The sequence below is a fragment of the Chiloscyllium punctatum genome, chromosome 12, assembly GCF_047496795.1.
Source record: "Chiloscyllium punctatum isolate Juve2018m chromosome 12, sChiPun1.3, whole genome shotgun sequence".
NCBI lineage: Eukaryota > Metazoa > Chordata > Chondrichthyes > Orectolobiformes > Hemiscylliidae > Chiloscyllium > Chiloscyllium punctatum.
The window spans coordinates 32,391,126-32,415,910 of record NC_092750.1 but is presented as its reverse complement, the minus strand read 5'-3'; the positions used below and the strand labels follow the sequence as shown (position 1 = coordinate 32,415,910).

The 24,785-nt window shown below is 40.2% G+C and overlaps 1 protein-coding gene across 6 annotated transcripts in view; it reads right to left on the bottom strand.

Annotated features, from left to right (window-relative positions):
- The window catches only part of LOC140483762 (voltage-dependent L-type calcium channel subunit alpha-1D-like), a 600,966-nt gene extending 582,914 nt beyond the window's left edge, over positions 1 to 18,052 (bottom strand). For 4 of the 6 annotated variants that reach the window (XM_072582293.1, XM_072582294.1, XM_072582292.1 and 1 more), the window contains exons 1-3: positions 17,584 to 18,051; positions 16,561 to 16,873; positions 13,913 to 14,018 (exon numbers count right to left, since the gene is read on the bottom strand). In XM_072582293.1, coding sequence (XP_072438394.1) covers positions 13,913 to 14,018; positions 16,561 to 16,873; positions 17,584 to 17,611 — 447 coding nt within the window. In that variant the 5' untranslated portion in view covers positions 17,612 to 18,051. Of the gene's footprint in view, positions 1 to 13,912; positions 14,019 to 16,560; positions 16,874 to 17,583 lie in introns of all 6 variants that reach the window. The other 2 variants (XM_072582290.1, XM_072582291.1) reach the window with 1 other exon arrangement.
- Between the last annotated feature and the right edge of the window lie 6,733 nt (positions 18,053 to 24,785).

The following is a 24,785-nucleotide window of genomic DNA, read 5'->3' as shown; positions in this document are numbered from 1 at the left end:
CACAAGGATCAGTGCTGGGTCCTCTACTTTTTGTCATTTACATAAATGATTTGGATGTGAGCACAAGAGGTACAGTTCGTAAGTTTGCAGTGACACCAAAATTGATAGCGAAGAAAGCTACCTCAGATTACAACAGGATCTGGACCAGGTGGGCCAATGGGCTGAGAAGTGGCAGATGAAGTTTAATTCAGGTAAATGCGAGGTGCTGCATTTTGGGAAAGCAAATCTTAGCAGGACTTATAAGCTTAATGGTATGGTCCTAGGGAGTGTTGCTGAGCAAAGAGACCTTGGAGTGCAGGTTCGTAGCTCCTTGAAAGTGGAGTCGCAGGAAGATAGGATAGTGAAGGCGGCGTTTGGTATGCTTTCCTTTATTGGTCAGAGTATTGAGTACAGGAGTTGGGAGGTCATGTTGCAGCTGTACAGGACATTGGTTAGGCCACTGTTGGAATATTGCATGTAATTCTGGCCTCCTTCCTATCGGAAAGATGTTGTGAAACTTGAAAGGGTTCAGAAAAGATTTACAAGGATGTTGCCAGGGTTGGAGGAATTGAGCTATAGGGAGAGGCTGAACAGGCTGGGGCTGTTTCCCCTGGAGCGTCGGGGGCTGAGGGGTGACCTTATAGAGGTTTACAAAATTATGAGGGGCATGGATAGAGTAAATAGGCAAAGTCTTTTCCCTGGGGTCAGGGAGTCCAGAACTAGAGGGCAAATGTTTAGGATTAGGGGGCAAGATATAAAAGAGACCTACAGGGCAACATTTTCACACATAGGGTGGTACAGGAATGGAATGAGCTGCTAGAGGAAGTGGTGGAGGCTGGTACAATTGCAACATTTAAGAGGCATTTGGATGGGAATATGAATAGGAAGGGTTTGGATAGATATGAGCTGGCTGCTGGTAGGTGGAACTAGATTGGGTTGGGATATCTGGTCAGCATGGACAGGTTGGACCGAAGGATCTGTTTCCATGCTGTACATCTCTTTGACTCTATTACTCTAAGCTACTACCTCAGATCAACATAACACTGAATAAGAGTTTCTTAAACCTATCCTCAACAGACTTGTAGGACGATGTCCTCTGTGACATCTCCACAGCCTTCTGCTTCTAGAGATTTCTTCCAACCAACTCATAACTTCTCTCCAGCACGGACTCTTTGTAACTGCTGCTCACAGCACCTTTTCTTTCTCTGAATGAACCTGTTTTGAGCGCCTCTTTCTGGGTTGTAAAATTCATGTCAGCAAACATCTTTGTGATTATCTCACCAGGGGTACTTCCTGTTCATTCAGCTAAAGTCATATGATTTCTTGGAAATGCTGTCTTTAGCTCAGTTCAAAATTGCTTTTTGACCTTTTTAAAAATTCACAGAAATCTTAAATCCATTTTTCCTCCACCTTATAACCCAAGTTTTCAAATAATAACAACAATAATAAGCCTTTGTCACACCATGTCAGGCTGTTGCTTAACTAGTGTAAGGACTACTCTCCTTAACACAAACACCCATATGTTAGCAAGTTGGACTTTGCACTATCCTCTGGGCTAGGTTTGCCACTGTCATTTCCGATGTATGGACTGATGCCAAGTGTTCCATCTGCTTTTTTTTGTTTAGCCTTTGTGGCAGTTTAGTAGATCTGAGCAGGTTGTTCAACCATTTCAGAGGGCAGTTAAGAGTCAACCACATTCTGTGGGTCTGGAGTCATATATTGGCCAGAACAGACAAGGGTGAAAGTTTTCCGACTCTAAAAGGACATTACAGCACCAAATGGGATTTTATGACAATCTACAATGGTTACATGGTCACCATTTGACAAATGTTTAATTTCAAATTTTGTAACTGCATTTAAATTTCACCACCTGCCAAGGTGGGATTCAAATCCATATCCTCACAACCTTAGCTGGAACTCAGAATTACTCGTCCAGTGACAATACCACTACATCACCACCTTCCCAAGTTAAATGTAAATTTAATTTAATAATGCAACTCCCAAAAGTAAATGATCTCCTGAAATATAAAAAGAACTATGGTGATGCCAAACATACATATTAGAAGTCAAAATGATCGTGGCCTGGGTATTCCAACTGGCTGGTGTCAATCTACAGTAATGTACTAGAATACATGCCAAGTCACCAATTTAGAAAAAATCTATTATTTTACATCTGTTTATCTTGCCAACTTTGACACCTTTTCACTAGAAAGTTATCAGGCCCATGATGGAGTTACCCTTTGACCAGTCACACACCTTTTCCACGTATCTTATTCACATATAAGTCTTGCATTGAATTTTCCCAAGTTATTCTACAATAAACAAACTTTTTCACTGTACTTCGGAACACATGACAATAAAAAGAAATTAACAGGTCTGTTATTAGACATCCACACACTGACCCTTCAGAAAGAACAAGTAAATAATGAACCGGAGCAGGAATTTTGACAACTATTTTCTTCTACAGTTTATAGCACTGGTGACTTGACACCCTTTGGGAGTAAGACAACTGAATCAGCAAGTATTTAATTTGTAATGCAGAGCTGCACTTTGGATAAATTTACTGATCCCATTTAGATGATTTGAATGCAACACTACTTCTATAGCACCTTGGCTCAATTAGCAATACTTCTGTTTCTCAATTGAAAACATGGAGCTTAAAACCACTCTCCAAGGCATGACTACATGATCAAAGTAACATTCTGCTGGAATAATGAGTAAAGTGTCACATCATTCAAAGTGTTTTTCTTTGAGCTAAACAGAATCTCTGCTCTGGTGATTCAGATGGTTGTCACACAATACAGTCAAAGGGTTTTCCTCAAACCCCCTCAAAAATAAAGTTAGTAAGTGGTGAACTCACTATTGTTGGCTCCTTCTCATCCTTGCTAAAACATTAAAAAAAAGACACTTACTTTTTGGGCAAAACCTCCAAAGGTTAATTTGAGATCTACTCATCAGGCATTTCAATACCTGCCTCAATACCTTGCATGCTTCATCCATTTCTTCTTAAAGATTGCAGTTGAAGTTCTACAGACAGATGTAGACCACTGCTTGAATGTTTAAGCGACTTCCCTAACTGTTTTGGACAGGAATGTTGCTGACTTATTACCAGGCTTTCTCTGAAAAAAAAGTTAATTTCCCCATCTATTAAAATGAATGCAAAATGTCCAAGTCAAATGTTTAAATTACCATTTGCCTATTTATCAGGTGAAAAACAACTAAACAGTGAGTTTAACACCTTTTTTTTTCTTATCCTGGTTATGTATTGGAAATTTTTTCAAGGTTATGCACAATTCATTTATACTTATCTACACATGATAGCTATGAACTGCTGTTCTATTAAGGTCTTTATACAAGAGTATGGGTGTTTTCCATTTCTAAAACCTCATTCATTTTTCCTCCACCACGAATAAATCCATGAGCATTGCACCAAACAACATGAAATATTTTGCTCCAAATTAGACAAATTTCATTGTATGATTCCTTCACTTGCTCTGAAAACTTGGGTATACATTCCTCCATTGATCAAAGTTAACCATAATGTGACAATGAAGGTAAACCAAAGTAACTGAGAGCTCAATGTGAATCCAAAAATCAGGAGCGCCCCCAACCAAGGAAAGCAAAGATAATTTTAGAAAGTTCAACTCAAATGAGGCAAAACAAGTAATACTGGATGGAATAGTATTATACACTTTACAAACACCTGTAAAAGCCAAATTAAAGACATCATTTTCAGATGGAAGAATGTGAACCCAGTTCATGAAGTAGTAAGTGGCTTGAAAGTAACAGAGATCATTCGATACCAAAACCAAACAAACAATGCTAATTGAAACGAATTGACGAAATCCTATTATTAGGAATAAAACACTGAGTGTATCTGCATTGTATACGATGTACAATTTTCTACACTATCTAATTTAGCCATGTATCGTAATTGAACATAACAAAGACAATGTTCAAATATGCAGTAGTGTAAATAAATAATAGTGAAAGCAAATCATCTAAATTGTTTTCATATGCAATAGTGAATTTCCCTTTGAGGCATAATGTATAAAACTAACTTACCATACATGTTACTTCACATCATTTCATCCTAACACAGCAGAAATAAATCTTTAGAGAAAGATTATTATTAATTTTAAACACATTAAAAACCTGACCCCATCAACTGTGTTTGAAGGGCCCTAGATTAGAATATTGTAGCAATTAAAACATGTTATGCAGAATGAGTACAATTACAATTTTCTAGCCACATAGAAACTCAATTTTAATATATTTCTCTTTTTTGTTGCAAGATAAACATTTGATCTTTGTAGCAAGGTTATATTAACATTGTAATTAATGTAACGAACATCATAAAGATATAGTGGGCATAATACCTATGTTCTAATTTAGTGGACCAAATCTTCTATGCCAATCAAAATACATCAAAATGTATTGACTACTTTGGTATTTTAATTATGTGAATTTCACTTTACCTTTTTTCTAAAAACTAAAGCCCACATAAATGGCTATCCCAACATAATCTCACCTGCATGCTGATGTCAAGATTCCATCTATAGAATATATCTTATTGAAAATTGCCCAATTTATGTCAAACTCCAATAATCACCAGCTGCCATCTTGAAAAAGACCCCCGATCCCCGCTCTCTACTTTCTGCTTGTTAGTCAATCCTTGATCTATGCCAGTATCTTACCGCAAAACCATGAGCTCTTATTTTATTTTGCAGCCTCCCTTAATTACAAAATATGATTATTGACATTTCCCAAATTCATCATGCAGTTTAAAACAATCAATGCTTAACATATATAGCTATATCCCATACTTTTTATACGATGATATCTGTTTTATTGTTCTTAATTGTCAATCCATTCCACAGGCCCATGACTCTCTGGATAAAGATCCTTCTCCTCATCTCAGTCCTAAATGGCTCACCCATATCCTTAGACTGTGGCTCAATGATCTGGACTCCCCAGTCATTGTGAACTTCCTTCCTATATTTACCCTGCCTGGTTAGAATTTATCAGGTTTCCATGAGATCCTCCCTCATTCATCTAAACTCCAGGGAACATTGTCCTAACTGATCCAGTTTCTCTTCATACATCAGTCCTGCCATTCCAGGAATCAGTTTGGTCAACCTTTGTTGCACTGCCTCCATAGCCATCCTTCATCAGTGTAGGAACCAAACCTGCACGCAATATTTTCAGCATCATCTCACCAAGTCCCTGTATAATCAAATCCTCTCGCTATGAAAGCTAAAATACCATCTACCTTCACTTTCATGCTTAGTTTCAGCAACTAGTGTAGAAGAACACCCAGGTCCCGCGCACACCTCTCTCCCCACCTCAGTTTCCCATTCTAGTGCCATTCAGATAATAATCTACCCACCTGTTTTTGCTTCCAAAGTGGATAACCTCACATTTATTCACATTATATCTCATCTGCCATGCATTTGCCACCTCAACTTGTCCAAATCGCACCAAAGCAACTTTGCATCCTCTTCACAGGACACCCTCCCACCCATCTTTTTGCCATCTGCAAACTTAGAGATATTACACTTAGTTCCCTCATCTAAGTCATTAACATATCATGAATAGCTGGAGTCCAAACATAGATCCCTGCAATATCCCACTAGTCATTGGTTGCCACATGGAAAATTATCCATTTATTCCTACGCTATTTCCTGTCTGCCAACCAGTTCTCTGTCATGTCAATATACTATCCCCAATCCCATGTGCTTTAGTTTTACATGCTAATCTCCTATAAAGGACCTTATTAAAAGCCTTTGCAAAGTCCGAGTAACCACATCCAATGACTCCCCTTTAACTCTACTACCTACATCCTTGAAAAATTCCAGTAGACTTGTCAAGCATCATTTTCTGTTCATAAATACATGTTGACTCTGTCCAATCCTGCCACTGTTTTTCAGGTATTCTACTTTAAATCTTTTATAATGTACTGTAGCATTTTCCATACTAACAATATCAGTCTAACCATTCTTACATTCCATTTTCTTAACTCGTGGGATAACATTAGCTACCTTCCAATCCATGTGAACTGCTCCAGAGATATAGAATTTTGAAAGATGACCACCATTTCTATTATCCACTATTCCTATGGCAACTTCTTTAAGTACTCCGGGATGTAGACTATTGAACCATAGGCATTTATCAGCCTTTACTTTTATCAATTTCCCCAACATGATTTCCTTACTAATATTGATTTCCTTTGGTTCCTCCCTCTCACTAGACCCAGTGTTCTCTTAATGTTTCTGAGATGTTATTTTGTCCTTTTTTGTGGAGAAAGAATCAAAACATGTATTTAATATGTCTGCTGCTTTTTGTTCCACATTATAATTTCCCCTCTTTCTGACTCTAAGGGACTTACATCTGTCTTCACTAATCTTTGCTCTTCACCCACCTATAGAAGCTTTTACAATCAGCTTACTCCCCTTCTCAATTAATTCCTCTGTCCTCTCTTGCCGAAATCTAAATTAGCTCCATTACTCAAGTCTGCTGCTTTTCTCCAACCAATTTGTATGCCTCTTCCTTGAATCTAATACAATCTCTAATTTCCTTTGTTGGTCATTGTCAGGCCGTCTTTAATGTTTAATTTTGTGCCAGACAAAAATGAACAATTGTTGCAGTTTCTTTATGCACTTTTTAAATATTTACCATTGCCTATCCACCATCATCCCTTTAAGTGTCATTCCCTAATTTATTTTAGCCAACTCATGCCCTATACTTTCGTAGTTCCCTTTATACACATTCAGGACCCTCGTCTCAAAATCAACGACTATCGATGACTATCCTGTGCCTATTCTAAAGGCATTCTATGTTCTCGTTCTCATGTAATTTGGTCACTCTTCCCCAAGAGCCTCCCATGACACTCATGTCCTTTACAGAAGGAAACTGCCATCCTTACCTGAAACCAAAAGAGAAAATGCTGGAAAATCTCAGCAGGTCTGGCAGCATCTGTAAGGAGAGAAAAGAGCTTCTGTATCCCTGTGTAGGTTTCCAAACCTCTGCCATTTTAGTTTCACCTCCCAACTCTCAAAATCCTTAACAGGGTGGATGATGAGATGATGCGTTCACTTACAGGAGAGACGAGAACTCAAACCACATTCACCTTAAATCAATGCCCTCTGGTACTTAACCTTTCCTCCAATGGAACAGTTTATCCCAATCTACTCTACCCAGACCCCTCATGATTTTGAACAGCTTAAACAAATCTCCTCTCAACTTTGTCTTCGCCAGAAGGACATAGCAGTTTCTCCAATCTATCCATGTATTTCAGTACTTCACCACTGAAACCATTCTTTTCAACCTTTTCTGCATCCTTTCTAATGCCATCATATCATCCCTCAAGTTTCAAGTCCAAAACTGGATACAGCAATCCAGCTGAGATCAAACCACTGCCTTATAAACATTCACCATAACTTGTCTTGAGTTCTATGCTGTTTTTATGCTTTCTTAATTGCTTTTTCAACAAATAATTCTCTTTAAAAAAGCATTTGCACAGAAACTCTCAGGCCCCTATGCTCTTGCATCCCTTTTAGAATGATATATTTTATTATACATTGCCTTTCCTCTTTCTTCATACCTAAATGCATCACTTCACACTTCAGAGCATAACTTTCACCTGCCATTTGTATGCCCATTCCACCAGCCTGTTGATACTCTTTTGAAATCTATTGCTGTTGTCCTCATAGTTCGTGATACTTCCAGACTTTATGTCATCTGTAAATTCTGAAACTGTGGCATGCATACACAATCTTGATCATTAATACTGATCAAAAAATGTAGTTATCATAATACAAACCTCTGGAAAACAGCATTACTTAACATCCTTCTGTCCAAAAAGAAAATCAATCATTCATCACTAATCTGCCATTACTCAGCCAACTTTTTGTCCATATTGCCATCATTCCATTTCTTCCAGGCCATTGGCACATAGGATTAAGGACAATCCCAGGTATTTTATAAGTATACTAATACTAAGAGGATTAGCAGTGAAAGAGTAGGGCCAGGTAGAGACCAAAGGAGCAATCTGTGCTTGGAGCCAGAGGACGTGGATGTGAGGTCTTAAATAAATATTTCTCATTTTTATTCTCAAAACATAAAAAATTGTAGCTGAAGATTTCCGTTGGGATGATGAGATTCTAGAGCATATTAAAATTAGTAAGGAGTAGGTACTGGATGTTTTATCAGGCATAAATGTGCATAAATCCCCAGGGCTTGATGAGATGCATCCTAGCCTGCTACAAGAGGCAAGGGAGGAGATTTCTGGGACTTGGACAGAGATATTTAATAATTCACTAGCCACAAATCAAGTGTCAAGTACTAATCTGGTCCCTTTGTTTAAGAAAGGCAGCAGTGCCAGTCCAAGTAATGACAGACCATTTATTCTGATATCAGTGGTGGGGAAATTATTAGAAAAGAAATCTAAAGGACAGCATTACTTGGAAAGGCAGGGATTGAACAGAGATAGCTAACACTGGAATTATTGGAGGAAGATCTTGTCTGATTAATTTGAGTTTTTTGAAAATGTGAGTTGATGTAAGTACAGTTGATTTGGTTTACAGTAAGGCCTTTGTCAAGATCCCACAGGGAAGGCTGGTCCAAAAAGTAAGAACCCAAGGGATCAAACACAAAATTGGATCCAAACCTGGCTTGCAAATAGGAGGCAAAGGTTTAAGCTGGAGGATTGTTTGAGTAATTGGAAGCCTGTGACCAACAGTGTATCACAGAGAACAGTGCTGGGAAACTTGCTATTGGTGACTTGGATGTGAGTGTAGAAGGTTTAATTTGTAAGTTTGCAATTACACAAACATTGGTGGTCTCAGGCTACATTATTGATTAGCTGGTAAACTGGTCAGAGTAAACTGGAATTTAATCCCAATAAGTATGAGAAGGTACATTTTAGGAAGTCTAATAAGGGAAGGATATGCAAAGTGAACGGTGATCCATAGGGAGTACTGAGGAACAAAATGGCCTTGGTGTACAAGTCCATGGATCCCTAAGGTGGCAGGACAGGTAGTGAAGAATACATACGGGATGCTTGTTTTCACTGGATGTGGTGTAGAATGTAGGAGCATGGAAGTCCCCTTAATAAAACATTGGTCAGGCCACAGATGGAATTTTATGTGCAGTTCTGGTCACCACATTATCAAAAGGATGTGATTGTACTGGAGTGGAAGATTAGGAGATACACTGGGATGTTGCCTGGAATGGAAAGTCTGAGTTTTGAAGAGAGACTGGATAAGTTTGGATTGTCATCCCTGGAGTAGTGGTGGCTAAGGGGAGATCCAATTGAAGCAAATAAAACTATTAGAGGCATACATAGGCTATACTGTGAGAATCTTTTCCCCATGGCAGATGTGTCCAAAACCAGTAGGCATAAGTTACCATGAGTAGTAAGTGGTTTACAAGGGATCTGAGGAAAGCTTTTTTCATCCAGAAAGTAGCAGAAATATGGAATGCAGTACCTGAGAAGGTGGTGGAGACAGATACTTTTACACTATTTAAGAAGCATCTGAACAAGCACTGAAAATGCCAGCGCAAAGTAGGCTGTGGCCCAAGTGCAGGTAATCAGAATTAGTGCATTTTGGTATTTGTTGGTCGACACAGTGAGCCAAAGGGCCTGTTTCTATGTTGTATGACTCTATGACTTCAACTTTTCTGACAAGTCTATTACTACTTTCTCTGATACCTTTCAGAAATCCACAACACCACTTCAAATGCATTCATCACAATCTTCTCAAGCAAATTTGTCGAACATTATTTGTCCTCAACAAACTTATGCAGATTTTCGTTAACTAATCCCCATTAATTAATCCAAGTGACCAAATTATCATTTCTAAAAGCTTCCTAACACAGAGGTTAAACTGACTGGCGTATAGTTGCTGTTCTTATCTTTAATCATTGTTCAAACAAATTTAAAGCAGTTAAAATTCTCCAATCCTCTGGCACCACCTCTATCCAGGGAGACTGGAAGGTTATGGCCATATCCCCCTAAATTTTCACCTTTGCATTTCCCATATGTTCCTAATCCAGTCCCTGAGACTAAATATTCCCAGCCTCTCTGGTGCCTCCTTTTCAACAATCTTTAGCCTGTCTGATGACTCAACTAGCTTCTCTTTTATGACGACTTTTTCAGCACCTTCCTCCTTGGTAAGTCAAATGCAAAGTGCTCATTTCGTACCTTAGCCATGTCCTTTACCTTCATGGGCAAATCTTCTGTTGGGTTTAAATCCCCTTTTCACCACCCTATTATTTTTAATATGACTACAGCAAAAAACATTTGGATTTAATAGAACAGTACTTGAAATACGTATGCTTAAGCCCACCCACACTGAATGTGATTATATCCCATGTGATTTGGAGATATTTTCTGACAATTACACAGATAAATCTATCAACCAATTTCTTCATACTCTAGCGTGCCCATTTCTATAGATTTGTTAACTTTTAAGAAAAACTTATAACATCGTTAGGCCACATTTTAAACTTATAGTTCAAATTTGATTTTTTGAGACCTTTTCAATAAGTTTGTCAATAATCTCTTGTGTAAGAGTTTTAACAGCAAAGCACCATTGTACTAGTTACTTTTTTTTTGAAAAGCATGCTGAAACAATTAATCGCATGAACAGCCTGTATCCTGTGATGGCTTTTGACCCAAAAGCAGTACAGTAAGGAAAATGTCTAAATTAATTTCTATTGAATACATTGTTGATTTTAAGAATGTTTGTTTGGAAAGGACTTCATAGAGTCTGAATCGATTATAAAGCTAAAATTCAACCTTAGTGGATAAGAAATAACGGTCCCTGTGATCATGTGAACCTGAACCAAGAGGAAGAAATTAAAATCAGAAGTCATGTGGCTGACAGGCATAAAGAAGAGCTACAAGTAGTGAAGCTAGAGGGTCAAGACGATGAGCACACAGATATAGATGGAAGAGAAATCAAACAGAAAAAATGAAAACAAGGGAATTCTTGTAAGCAGCAAATCGCCTTCAGAAAGAGGTCCTTTTTTCTGGTTTATCAGAAAAGGAGACAGGAGCTCTTGGAGGTACCTGATGAGCTGTCTAAAACTGTCTGAAATGTGTAAAGCTGTATGAATAGCTCAAAGGCCATATAGAGCTCAGAGTTTTGTAGAAGTGCCGAAACAACAAATGAGGAGTCATTAGTTAAGGTCAGTTGAAAGGGAATACTGGAAAATGTAACTATAAGGACTTGCGACCTTGAGCCAGAGAGAGGATTGATAAAAGTTTACGTTGCTGCCCATGAAACCCAAAGGGTTTATTGGATAGAATTGCTGAGCAACTTTGCACAAATAAAGAATATTATGGAACTGCTTAGCTGCAAAGTATCACATTTGTGTGGAGAGCAACCCTTCCACGGGACTGATGGTAGATAGTAAAATGGGTTTATACGCAAAAGATAGAGTGTGGGGAGGAGGAAGGGCGTAAATGATTGGTGGAGATAGAGTCCAAAGAGAGAGAAGAACAGTTGGACAACCAAAGGAGTGGATAACGATCTGGCTATGAGGATGAATAGATATTAATGGGGACTGTTAGTGACGAACAATGGGTTGTGTGTAATGACAGATTGTATGATGAGAAGGCCTGGTGGGGGATGGGGGGTGTGGGGGGGGTGCTGGGGGGAGGGGGTGGTTGCAGTAAGGACACAGGAGAGCTCAGGCCCTAAAGTTATTGAACTCAATATTGACACCACAAGGCTGAGGGTTCCCAAGGGAAAATGAGATGCTGTTCTTCCACCTTGTGCTGAGCTTGGTGGACCACTGCAGCAAGCCTGAGACAGAGATGTTAGGCAGGGAACAGGGTGTATGCTAAAGTCAGAAACAAAAACAGAAGTTGCTGGAAAATCTCAGTGTGTCTGGCAGCATCACAGATGTATGATACACAGGTACGTTAACACAGTGGATAAGCATATCATGGACTTGTTCTCAGTGACCACATTGCTATGATCATTTTTTCTCAACATATTCGGGGTGAGATTGAAGAAATAAGTTTACTTTGTGAAGGGATGGCAGAAAATTAGAGAACAAGCCCTTTGGATCTTCGCCTAAGTCATGCACAAGAGCAGGGAGATGAAAATTGGTGTGAGCTAGCAGCTTGATGCATTGCATTTTTGAACGTGATATAACTGATTAACTGGGCAGAGCCAGAATACAGGAAAAGTCATTCCCCAGATAGGTAAGATAATTTACAGCTCTCTGTAACAGACAGAACTGCAAAAGGATTAAGAGCAGAACAGCTGCTTGTCTTCTTAATCAAGGTCTGAAAGAAATTTTTACTCTCAACAAGCAACTGAAACTAGTAAGAGGGGCAGTTAAAATCAAATGGGAGACTCACTACTGGCTTTCCATCTAATCTTACAAGGATCAAGAACACTTGCATGAAGCAATTAGGGTCACCATTTGAAGATGCAGATGAGGATCTGATGATGATATTAAGACAACTCCTGATCACAGCCCAAACAAGAGCATTGAACTGCAAAGTCACATTGTTTCCCCAGCAAAACAAATTGTCATGGAATCAAAGAATTCCGCAGTGCAGATAGAAGCCATTCATCCCATTGGGTCTGCACCGATCCTCTGAACAGCATCCCAACCAAAACCCACCTCCCCACACCACACTCCTGCCCCATCCCTATAAACCCACATTTACCATGGTTAATCAACCTAGCCTGCACATCCCTGGACACAGATCTGGTTCCATGAGAACAAGCAATGCAGGTTTGTGACAATTTTTTTTCCCTTTTGGTCCAAGGGTTTCCTACAGGTCCCAGAATCAAATCTAAAGTCTTCTGTTGCTATCTTTTATCACAATCCCCATTCAACCTCTCTCTCTCCAATCCAACAACATTAGCATTGGGGAATGTTCATACTGGCTCCAATTAGGTTTCTTACAGTTCAACTGTACTATTGTGTAGCCACATCCCAGCAACACTTGCATGTTGATGAGCACCATTGTTACTCATTTGGCCACATGTACATTCAGAAGTTAAACTTTTTTTTAACATGCAAAAGGAAAGGGAAAAAAATTTTGAAGTATTATTCAATCTAATTGGGATCAAAACTGAACTTAATTTCTAACCACATCAGACAGAAAATAGTACAACATTGTCTGCAAAAGGCTCCTCTACAATCACAATGCCAATTAAGACTCCACATCACAAACAAATTGCTCATATCTGGAATACTTGCTTATCTGTTTGATCTTTATTTTATGCTTGGAATTAATGAATTAATTACTTATGAATGAAATTATTCAATGTGATTACTGTTACAATTCATTATTCAGCTCTAGCAGACCAACAAGTAAGCATAATCAGTTCAAAGAAAGACAATCTTGATGCATTAATGAGATTTGGGGGGGGAAAGTCAAGAAGCAGTACAATATAAAATGCTAGGAAAATTACTGTGTACAATAGTTTCACTACACTTCATTTTCCCTGCTTCAAATATTTAAATACTAACAGCAGTATTACTAAAGACTTTATCACCACCAGGAAAAGAATTTATATCAACATTGGAAAGTAATTCACTTTTCATTGTATCATTCTGCAATTCTGAAGGATAAACACAAACTTTGTAATACACCTGCCCTTTTACAAAAATAAGTGTAGTCTCTGAAAATCAATCAAGTCTGCAGAAAGTGAGCACTGCACTGCACTGCACAAGAAAACATTGTACCATCTTAAGAAATTTGACAATCTGTGCATCGAGAGGTGTTTTCATTGATAGCAACAAATAATTTGCAATATTATATCCAGAATATTGGACCACAATAGTAATGTTGCCTTTTTAGGCAGAATTGAACCCATGGTAAGATTCTTCTGTTGCTTATCTATCTATATTTAAATAAGACTAACAGGAGTAATTAGGTAGAAGTAATCAGAGCACTTACCAGGTCATGATTAGTTGAGTTTGAGTCATCTTCTGGGAAAGGTATGTAAACAGCTAAGGCCACACAATTGGCAAAAATAGCAATCAATATAAAGATATCAAATGGCCTGCATGTCTTGTTAAGGAATGCACTGATTAAATGAAAATTAAACGAAATAATTAATGAAGACCAACAAAATCCTTTAATTTTTCATAAACAGCTTAAATCACTGGATAGTTTGTGGGTGGCATGGTGGCTCAGTGGTTAGTACTGCTACCACACAATACCTGAGTTCAATTCCTGTCTTGGGTGTCTGCCTGTGTGGAGTTTTCACATTCTCCCTGGGTCTGTGCAGGTTTCCTCCCGCAGGTGAATTGCCCATAGTGTTAGGTGCATTAGTCAGAGATGGATAGGGGAATAGGTCTGGGTGGGTTCTTTTTGGAGGTTTAGTGTGGTGTGATGGGCCTGTTTCCATACTGTAGGTAATCTAATCTGGATTGGGTTCACCTTCAAATCTCTGAGTCATGAAATACAGTAGTTTCATTACAAGTAATTTTGGAAAACATTATGCAAAAGAAAACAAATTTGTGACCAATTAAAATTGATTACATATTTTGTTAGCATACAAGTGTTTCACTAACTTAATTGAGTTTTTCGAAGTAACAAAGAAGATTAATGACGGTAGAGTGATGGACGTGATCTATATGGATTTCACTAAGGCATGCGACAAGGTTCCTCATGGTAGACTGGTTAGCAAGGTTAGATCACTTGGAATACAGGGAGAACTAGCCATTTGGATACCATTCAAAGGTAGGAGACAGAGGGCGATGGTGGAGGGTTGCCCTTCAGACAAGGATCAGTGCTGGGTGCACTGCTTTTCATCATTTCTATAAATGATTTGGATATGAACATAGAAGGCATAGTTAGTAAATTTACAGATGACACCAAGATGAGAGGTGCAGTGGACAGCAATGAAGGTTACCTCACAGTACAGCAGGATCTTAATCAGATGAGCCAATGGGCCAAGGAGTGGCAGACACACTCTAATTTAGATAAATGTGAGGTGCTGTAATCTGGAATGACAAATGGTCACGACTTATGGTAAGGTACTGGGGAGTGTTGCTGAACAAAGAGACCTTGTCGTCCAGATTCATAGTTCCTTGAAAGTGAAGTCACAGGCAGATCAGATAGTGAAGAATATGTTTGGTATGCTTGCCTTTATTGGTCAGTGCAGAGTATTGAGATCGTCAGTATAGACTCATTGGGGCAAAGAGCCTGTTTCCATACTGGAGGGATTCTAAGGATCCTATAGGAATTGGGACATCATGTTGCGGCTGCACAGTACATAGTTAGGACACTTTTGGAATTCTGCATGCAATTCTGGTCTTCCTGCGATAGATGTTGTGAAACCTGAAAGGGTTCAGAAAAAAATTTACATGGATATTGCCATAGTTCGATGGTTTGAGCTATAATCAGAGGCTGAATAGTCTGGGGCTATTTTCCCTGGAACGTCAGAGGCTGAGAAATGACCTAAAAGAGGTTTATGAAATCATGAGGGGCATAGATAGGGTAAATAGACAAGGTCTTTTCTCTGGGGTGGGTGAGTCCAAAACTAAAAGGCATAGGTTTAAGGTGAGAGGGGAAAGATTTAAAAGGGACCTCAGGGACAATTTTTTCATGCAGAGGGTGGTGCATGTATGGAATGAGGTACCAGAGGAAGTCGTGGAGGCTGGTGCAATTACAAGATTTAAAAGGCATCTGGATGGGTATATGAATAGGAAGGGTTTAGAGGGATATGGGCCAAGTGCTGGCAAATGAAACTAGATTAGGTTGGGATATCTGGTTGGCTTGGACGAATTGGACTGAAGGGTCTCATTCCCATGTTGTACATCTCTATGACTAAATGTAAAATGTTTCAAATATTGAAGCACTAATGTTTGGCGCCAACAGATATCCATTTCAGGGAATCAGTTGTTTGGTACTAAGTTTTAATGATAGGTCATCCATCCAGCTGAAATGTTAATGATAGGTCATCCATCCAGCTGAAATGTTAACTCTGTTTTTCATTCCACATATGTTGCCTAACCTCTGAGTACTTACAGCATTTTCTAATATTACTTTTGTTAGATAATTATGGTTGTGCAATTAACTTACAAGAACACATTTTTGTTTGTCACTATTATGGAACATACATTATGAATGAGCTTGAAAAGTTTTCCAGATACAACGTGCCAAAGTTTAAGTTCACCTTCAGATAAATAGCCAATCATAACGTACTGTAATTGGGCTTATTGAAGTATCATAGATTTCCTAAGAAAACACTTTGTTCAATTGAATTCAGTTCATTCAATTTGCCCTGATTTTGTTGTTTTTATAAAACGATGCAAGAAACTTTGAGGTTAATGCTGAAGGCATATTGTCCTTACATGTAAATTGCTGAATGATATTTTCCACTAGAATTAGTTTTGCTGAGGATTTGCTACCGTTTTGCCTGCAAATACAGTATCCTATATATTCAGTCGCATTTTATGTGCAATATGTAAATGCTGCGATGACCTTGCAGGAAGATACTCAAAAAGTAGAACACGCAGCTTCTGATTTTTCACGGTGTTGTGTTAAGGCTCTTACGCACATCATACGCGTGACAAAGAGCAAAGGAAAAAGGATACTTCCATTCTACAATACTAATACATGCTCTTCTAATGGGGTTGTTGAGATTTAAACAGAATAGGGCACGGGCTGGCCTGTTATTCACAGTACTGCCCTGCTGCTTCTTGCTCTTGGCGAATTGCTGGCGTTTTCTTTGGGCTGCAGCACTGTTGGATTCCGTGGTCGAGTTCATGGTTGCGGCAGCTTTAGCTTGCCTAGCCGCGTCAATAGCAGCTTGCCAGGATAGTGCTGCTGGCCTGGGTAATTCGGAGTTTGACTGGAAACCCCGTCCGTCGCTAGATAGAGGGAGTCTGTTGCTGGCATAATTTACTCCTGTGAAAGAAAGACATAATCAGATGTGGAAGTGACCTTTTCATCTAAAAGGGTGGTATGTTTACCAGGTGTAATGCTTTAAAGCAATCCTTCAAACTAAATAACAGACCCGTTTTTGAAATCGTCGAGAGTAAATACACCATGATTTTGTATTTAAAACCAACAACAGCGAACATGTGAAAACTGCAAAAATATCCAACACAACGGTTCAACAGCTGGCGTTATTGAGAGGTTACTTTAAGGCTACATTCAGAGGCTTCATGTCACCACTGCCTTACACACCAATCTGAAACAAATTGTGTTTATTTAAACAGACGAGGACGGCGTGTGTATCTTTCTGGCACATTAACTGTCACAAAATGTATTCCATTGAAGCAGGTATACTGAAAGCGAAGTCTGCAATATCCACAACCAAGGGTGTTTCCCCCTATTCAGCATGATGCGATAATTAAATCTTAGATGGACTAAAACTGTTTAAGTAAAAAGTTATTTAAAATCCAAATGTTTATTAACGACCAGGTTTAACCGAATTATGCTATAATCCGAAAGAACGGTCGACTCTTCTGCTCCTTTGTCAGAAGTGAAATATCTACCGTAAATCAAATAGAAAGAAAATAGCTTAGGGCAAATGTCAGATATATGAATTAAAACCTTCAAAGTCACTACAGCATCCTCGATTGTGCAACTGTAATCAACCTCACATCACTTGCCTTCGTAGGGCTCCTTTAATTCATACATTCTCGCCACTTTCGTGTTGCATCGAAAAATAAATTGACTAAAACTGAAATGACGAGGCGGCTTTTCATCCCCCGACCCCCATGATAGTCAAACAGCGGCCGCTATTTCGTTTCCCTCCGTTTTTTTATCCAGCATCATTGTGTAACATCCGGGCTCCGTTGGTGTTTAGCCGACGGGTTTCATCGCTGTTGGCTCGGTGCGCCCCTGTCCCTGTATCCCTCTCTCTCCCGGCCCCCCGCGGCCGCTGCTGTCGGCCTGACTTTGACAGGAACCGTGCGGAGCAGTGGAGCGGAGCGGGAATGAGCTGCACACTGGGCTCGAGCGGCGACTGAGGGTGCGCGCGAGATGGTGGGAGGTGCGGGGTCGGGAGGTATTTGGGGGGATGCGGGCGCGTGGGGAGACGTTGAGACAGCGCGCGCGATGGTACAGGGCGCGAGCTCGTGTGACAGAGATAAGGGGCGCGCTCGTGTGAGGAGGAGGACGCTCACGGCCGGGGTGACGGGAGCGCGCTTTCAGGTGTCCTCTCGAGCTTCATTCGAGCATCATCCCTGGTTTAGGAAAAGGGGGGGTAGGGGGAATGGAAAATGCCACCCCTCCCATCTCCAAGCATGGAACCCTCTCCCGAAGGGCAGAGACATCTGAATCCTAATCGGCCTAGAGTTACAGTGGGCAAAAGTGCTGTTGCCAAGCAACCGGGGACAAGATGGGGGTTGGAGAACCATCATTTACCCCCACCTCTGCAGCAGGTCACCATTTGTTCAAATGGATATATTTGCGTAAGGAGTATGCATCTGCTTTTAACCGTGTATCAAATAAGACTAACATTTCAGGTAAGCGTTCTACTTTTAATGGCAGCAACTTGGGACTGTCAGTGTGTCAATAGTTGCAGGAGTGAAATAGAAAACGTTATTATCCTACATCAGAAAACTGGCAGTACTTTGTTTTTTCAGCGCACCTTTGATTTTTTTTCTGTCCAAATGTGTATGTTAACTGATTGGAAAGAAATCGTCAGTGTTTCAAAGCTTGAAAGTTGTACACATAATGGCGTACTCAAAATAATTTTCAAGACACAAATAATAGCAAAGAACCTTATAACACATAAAAAAACCTTATTGATTGAACCTTTCCATGCTTCTTATAATTATGATTGTGAGTGATAAAAGCAAGTCCAAACCCCTCCACACACATCATTTTCCACATTAGGTGTAAGTTTATCAAACATTACTTCTTCCATCTCCCTGTGAATATATTCAGGTTGATATTGAAATTATTTGTGGGTTTTTTGTTTCAGATGCACAGCATACCAATTTAACAATGAGTCTGCTTGCATTCATTCTGCACAGTTGTTGGTCTCACTTCTAAATTTGTGATGCCCATTCTTTTAGGCATTCAGAATAGACATTGAACCTTGTCCCACTCAATGTTCTTCAGCAACTGTGGCAACACCAATGAATGTAAAGTGGCAAAATTTCTTCAAAGAAAAAGAACCAAGAAAGCAGAATATGCACTATAAACTCCATAAGCATTGTGACACTCCATGTCTTCTCGGGCATATCAGAAGCTGCTATCTGGACCATATATACTCAATGATAAACAAAAAGAACAAAGAACTCAACAATAATGTCTGCTTGGCTACCAAGCTATCTGGAGTTATGCATTTGGGTCTACAGTCAACAGTCTAAGTGTGGTTTAAGATGCAATTTTGATTGGGCCTTATGCCTACTTGTTTTGGCACAGACATTTTTCCCATACCCAGTTTTTACTGTATATCAGCAATACATAATTTCTACCCCTTTATGATGAATAGTTTAACCTCTACCATTTAGATTGCCTGGTCATCTTAAATAACAAACTTACAAGAGATAAAATGTTCTGCAGACATGAGAGAGTCTAATGTCAGCTGTGTTTCACTTTTTCCTGAGTCAAAGGGTTTCAGTGATTTTAAATCCCATGCTCAAGAGGCTGAACACAAAGTCTTGATTTGCACTGCAATGAGCTGGTTTCTCTTCACCATTTGCACAGCACTAAGCAGTGAGACTAACAATATCTTTAACAGTGTTTTTTTTATTTTAAAATGTATTTATGATAGACTAAATGCCTAAAGAAAAAACAATTTGAAAAATTTGTGACTCAATTCCGGAAAAAAAATGGCTTTGGGACAAACTGATGCAGGAGTGAGAGATGGGGTAAGAGTGACAATTAAAATTGTAAGTAGTGGATGAAGAGAAGTGGAAATGGGGAGTGAGGGAGAGGGAACAAAGGGATAATAAGGATTAGGGGAGGGAGGAGGGGACTATGGAACTTCTAACTCAGAGCACTGTTGCTCCCCATCTTGAAATCTAACTTAGGCTACATTTCTTGGACCATTGCTTATACTACCTATTGAACAAGATCTACATTTTCGACCAAAATAAGAGAGTGGGAAAGGGAAAACAGGATCAAGCAAGACTCAGGAAAGGAGACAAAAAAAGAGAGAACAGAGGGTTATAGAGATAAAAGCAAATTACTGCGGATGCTGGAATCTGAAACCAAAAGAGAAAATGCTGGAAAATCTCAGCAGGTCTGGCAGCATCTATAAGGAGAGAAAAGAGCTGATGTTTTGAGTCGAACTGACCCTTTGTAAAAGCTCAGGGCTACAGAGAGTTAAGCAGGTGAATAAATGAAGCAGGAGAACAGAAGAGGAAATAGAGGAAATAGAACACATTACAGAGTCATTGTATCCTGTGATTTACAATAAAGGTTGACATTAGCAGACCAAATGATGTGATATACATTAATTGACCTTAAATATTAATATTCACCACAAACCTGAAGTCATCCATTATCTAAAGCACCCCACTTCTAATACTCCCGTACCAACATACTGTGAGCAATGCATTGGGAAATCATTAGCTATTGCATCTATGTGACAAAGGGGTTGTGAATATCTACAACAAAGGATTTTAATGAATTAGCTCAAATACACAGAATTAGACAAAGTTATTGTACTGAAGGTAGGCGAGGTAATGTTAGAGGCAAAAAAAACTGCAGATGCTGGAATCGAAGGTAGACCAGCAGGTGGCTAAAAGAACACAGGAAGCCAGGCAGCATCAGGAAGTGGAGAAGTCAATGTTTCGGGTGTAAGTCGTCTTCAGGGATGGAAGTGGGTGTAAGGGGAGCTGCAGACAAAAGGGGAGGTATTGGGTTTTGGGTGGGGAGAGGGGCGGGATGATGAGGTAGGATAGGTGAACACAAGTAGAGGGTACCATCTGGTTGGTCAATGGGAGGAATGAATCCAGTTGGTAGCTGGAAGGATCAATCAGAGGAATGGAAGGGAGGGGGAGGGGCTGGAAAGGGAGTCAGGGGATCTGAAGGGAGGTTTGAAATTGAGTCCTCCAGGCTGTAGACTGCCCAGGTGGAAGACGAGGTGTTGTTCCTCCAATTTGCGATCTGATTCACTGTGGTAATAGGGGAAGCCAAGGTTGGTCATGTCGGAAAGGAAGTGGGAAGGGAAATTAAAATGGACCATGACTGGGAAGTCAGGTCAACTCCTGCAGGCCCTGCTGAGATACTCAGTGAAACATGTCCTGAGTTTATGTTTGGTCTCACCGATATAGAGAAGAACACACTGGGGGCACCAGATACAGTAAACTAAGTTGGAGGAGAGGCAGATGAACTTCTGTCTCACCTAGAAGGACTGTTTGGGGCCCTAGATGGAGGGGTTAGTGTGTTGGCAGGTTTTGCAACTTTTACAGTTGTGGGGAAGATACCTGGAGATTCAGGGGGATTGATGGGGAGAGATCTGCAAACTAATGATTGGAGAAGGGAACAGACCTTGCAGAAGGCAGAGAGGGGTGGGGAGGGGAAGATGTTCTTGGTGGTGAGGTCAAATTGGAATTGATGGAAATGTGTTAGAATGATACGTTGGATGTAGAGATTGGTGGGGTGTTAGGTGAGGACAACAGGGACCCTGTCTTTATTGCGTTTGGCGGGGGGGGGGGGGGGGGAGTTTAAGAGCAGTAGAGCAGGGAATGGAGGAGGTGCAGTGGAGGGCTGTCTGGATGACAGAGGGGTGATCAGCATGTTGTTCAAAAGAGGTGGACATCTAGGATGCTTGGGAATGGAATGTCTTCTCATCTGAGCAGATATGACAGAGGAAATGGGAAGACAGGATCTTGCAGAATACTGGGTGAGAGGAGGTGTAGTCCAGGTAGCTATGGGAGTTTGTGGGTTTATAGTAAATGCCTGTCTGGAGACTATCACTGGAGAAAGCATTAGTCAAAAAGAAATGGATGGATTTCAGTAAAACTTGAAATACAGATAGGGTATCGGCAAAGGAATTACTGATTAGCTTTTTGGCAACAATATAGATTTTGATCCTGTGTCAGGTTGCCTTCTTGAGATTCTTACACACTTGATGTAACTGCAATACGCCAACTTCTGTGAACAACCATGATTTGTTTCAGCAAGTACAATCTTTGGAGGATCATTTAACACTCTTTGCAATGCTTGTGGAGCATGTCAAGCAAGGCTCCCTGAACAAGGGAACCATCCTCCCTTTATACAGGGTTTTCCATCACAGTCAGTCATGCATGCAAAACACAACTCCCTGCCACTCCCCCCGGTCACATGTCACCCAAAAACAATGTAAAATGATTAGGTTATTCCTTAGAACAATGTGTGATTAGGTTATTCCTTAAACTACAGCATTTACAGAGTATGATTAGATTTCACACCCTGCCCATGCAAGACAAAACACACCACCCAGGACATCCAATTTTCTTACATGTCAGAAGAACAAATTAACCCTTAAATATCTCATTCCCTCCATTTATGATTCCATGATAAGTAACTAAATGGGGCTGAAAAAGGCACTACCAGCTTATTCATAAGAATCTGACCGCCAGAATTTCAGCAAGTTATTGACACACACATACAATGACTACAACAACAAGAATTACTAGATCCCCAGGATCTTTCAAGTGGAAAAAAAAGTGTTCACCAGTAAAGTTCTTAAATCCACAGTCCTTAGTGACCACTCCACCCCCTCCAAGTTCACTGGAATCAAGCCAGTTATCGACAATCTCCTTTAGTAAAGTCCAACCTGAAAACAAAATCCATTCTGGCAGGGGTCAGTTCTATTGTGTATCGTGGATAGGGAGTCCAGGCCTCCAGAGATGCAGGGATCAGTACTGATCCTGCAAGGTTGTAAGGATCCCATGCAATGAAATGTGCTCCCAAGGCAGGGTGCATATTTGTGGGGTTAGGTGTAGCCATCAGTTTGCTTTTGGCCATCTTCGTGTTCGCTTTTGCAAAGTCCAACCGGAGCATCTGAGGATTTTCGGGATCAAACTGAATGCCATTCAATGCATTCTTTGCTGCTTCTGCTCCTGCTCAGCTGTCAAATGTAACAAAGCCAACTGGTTGTTTTGATGTTAGCTTGATCAGTGAACCTTCATAACCCTTAACTGGTCAAAAGAGAAAGTGAAGTTCATGTGCTTTAATATCCATAGGAAGGCCACTGACAAAAAGCATACAGACCTCTTCTTCACTGTTGTTAGCTTCATCACTTTTCATGCTCATGAATGGGGAGCTGATTGAATCCATCATGACCCCCTAGTCCAGGCAGACAGTTCTGGTGCTGGGAGAGCAGGACAGATTGTCAGAATGGGTGCAAGACATTCTGGGGTCAACTGGCCACCAGAAACACTAAGCAAGGTTCCCAGGAAAGTGACTTTGCCGCTGAGTGCGCAATGGGTAACATTTCAAGGTGGATGGGTAAGTCGAGTGAGACTTGAATCAGGTTGTGAAGGGGCGGGCGGTAGTCTGAAGGCATGCCTTACCTGTGAATGGAGAAACTTTAGAGATGATGTTAGCTGCTGAAAGCATCTTTACATTTCCTCCCTCTTTCCCTCCTTGCCAAGGTGGGTATCAGTATGAACATAGTCAATAAGCATTGGTGACAAAGAATCAGGTATACACACTTGGCGAACTGGAGTGATCTAGATGCCTTTTGGTGCAGAGTGTGAAAACCCATGCACCTTCCATATTTGTTTTTCTGGGTCAGGGACGTCCCCACAGAAACGCTCACTGTGACGATGTCTGGTATGCCCATTGTTTTTGAGGCAGGTAATCGATTTAGCACTTGCGGTTCACAGAGGGCACAAAGAATTGCAGGTTTTTGCCACATCTTTGGCAGCTCGATCAGCTCTAGCATTGCCATTGCTGATGTCTGTATTATCTGTTACATGGGCAGCACACTTGATTATGGCCAATTGCTTAGGGAGGAGAATGGCTTTGAGGAGATTTCAGACATATAGTGAGTTCTAAATAGATGTCCCTGAGGAGGTCAGCAATCTGCTTTGTGACCATAGCTGGTCATTGGTGTCATGATTTTGAAACATTATTGGCAGACCAGACATATCAGGAGGTACCTCTATTTTATTCCCACTTGATAGTCTGGCTTGGCATTTCAACCCTTTTTCCTTATCTTGCCTTTCCTTTCTCAATTTTTCCTGTTTTTCTCTACAATATCATCATCCTCACACTGACTTTTCAGCACCTCCCAAGACTTAGGGTTTCCCTCATGATCACACACGCTCATCCCTCTTTGATGTGTGTTATTCTCCCAGCTGGCCTGTTTAGATTTATTCGTTATTTCTTCAGCAGTCTTTCTCCATATGATTTGGAGATGCCGGTGTTGGACTGGGGTGTACAAAGTTAAAAATCACACAACACCAGGTTATAGTCCAACAGGTTTAATTGGAAGCACATTAGCTTTCGGAGTGACGCTCCTTCATCAGGTGATTGTGGAGGGCTCAATCATAACACAGAATTTATAGCAAAAATTTGCAGTGTGATGTAACTGAAATTATACATTGAAAAATTGATTGTCTTTTAAGCCTTTCATCTGTTAGAATACAGTGATAGTTTCACTTCTTTCATGTGTAAATCACAAAACCCTTTTTTTAAAGTTGCATTCCCGGGTTAGCTGTGAACAATGGTGATAGCTAGACAATATGTTGAAGGCGTTAGCCCCCTGTGTTGTCTGTCTATAACCTGATGTTTAGATTGATTCCAATCTAAAAAGTGAGATAACAGAGTTTTACATAAATTCATGCAGTTTTTGAGCTCAGAGTTCTACATGAATGTATGCAGCTTTTGAGCAAAGTGCAATGTAACTCTGCAAGTACAA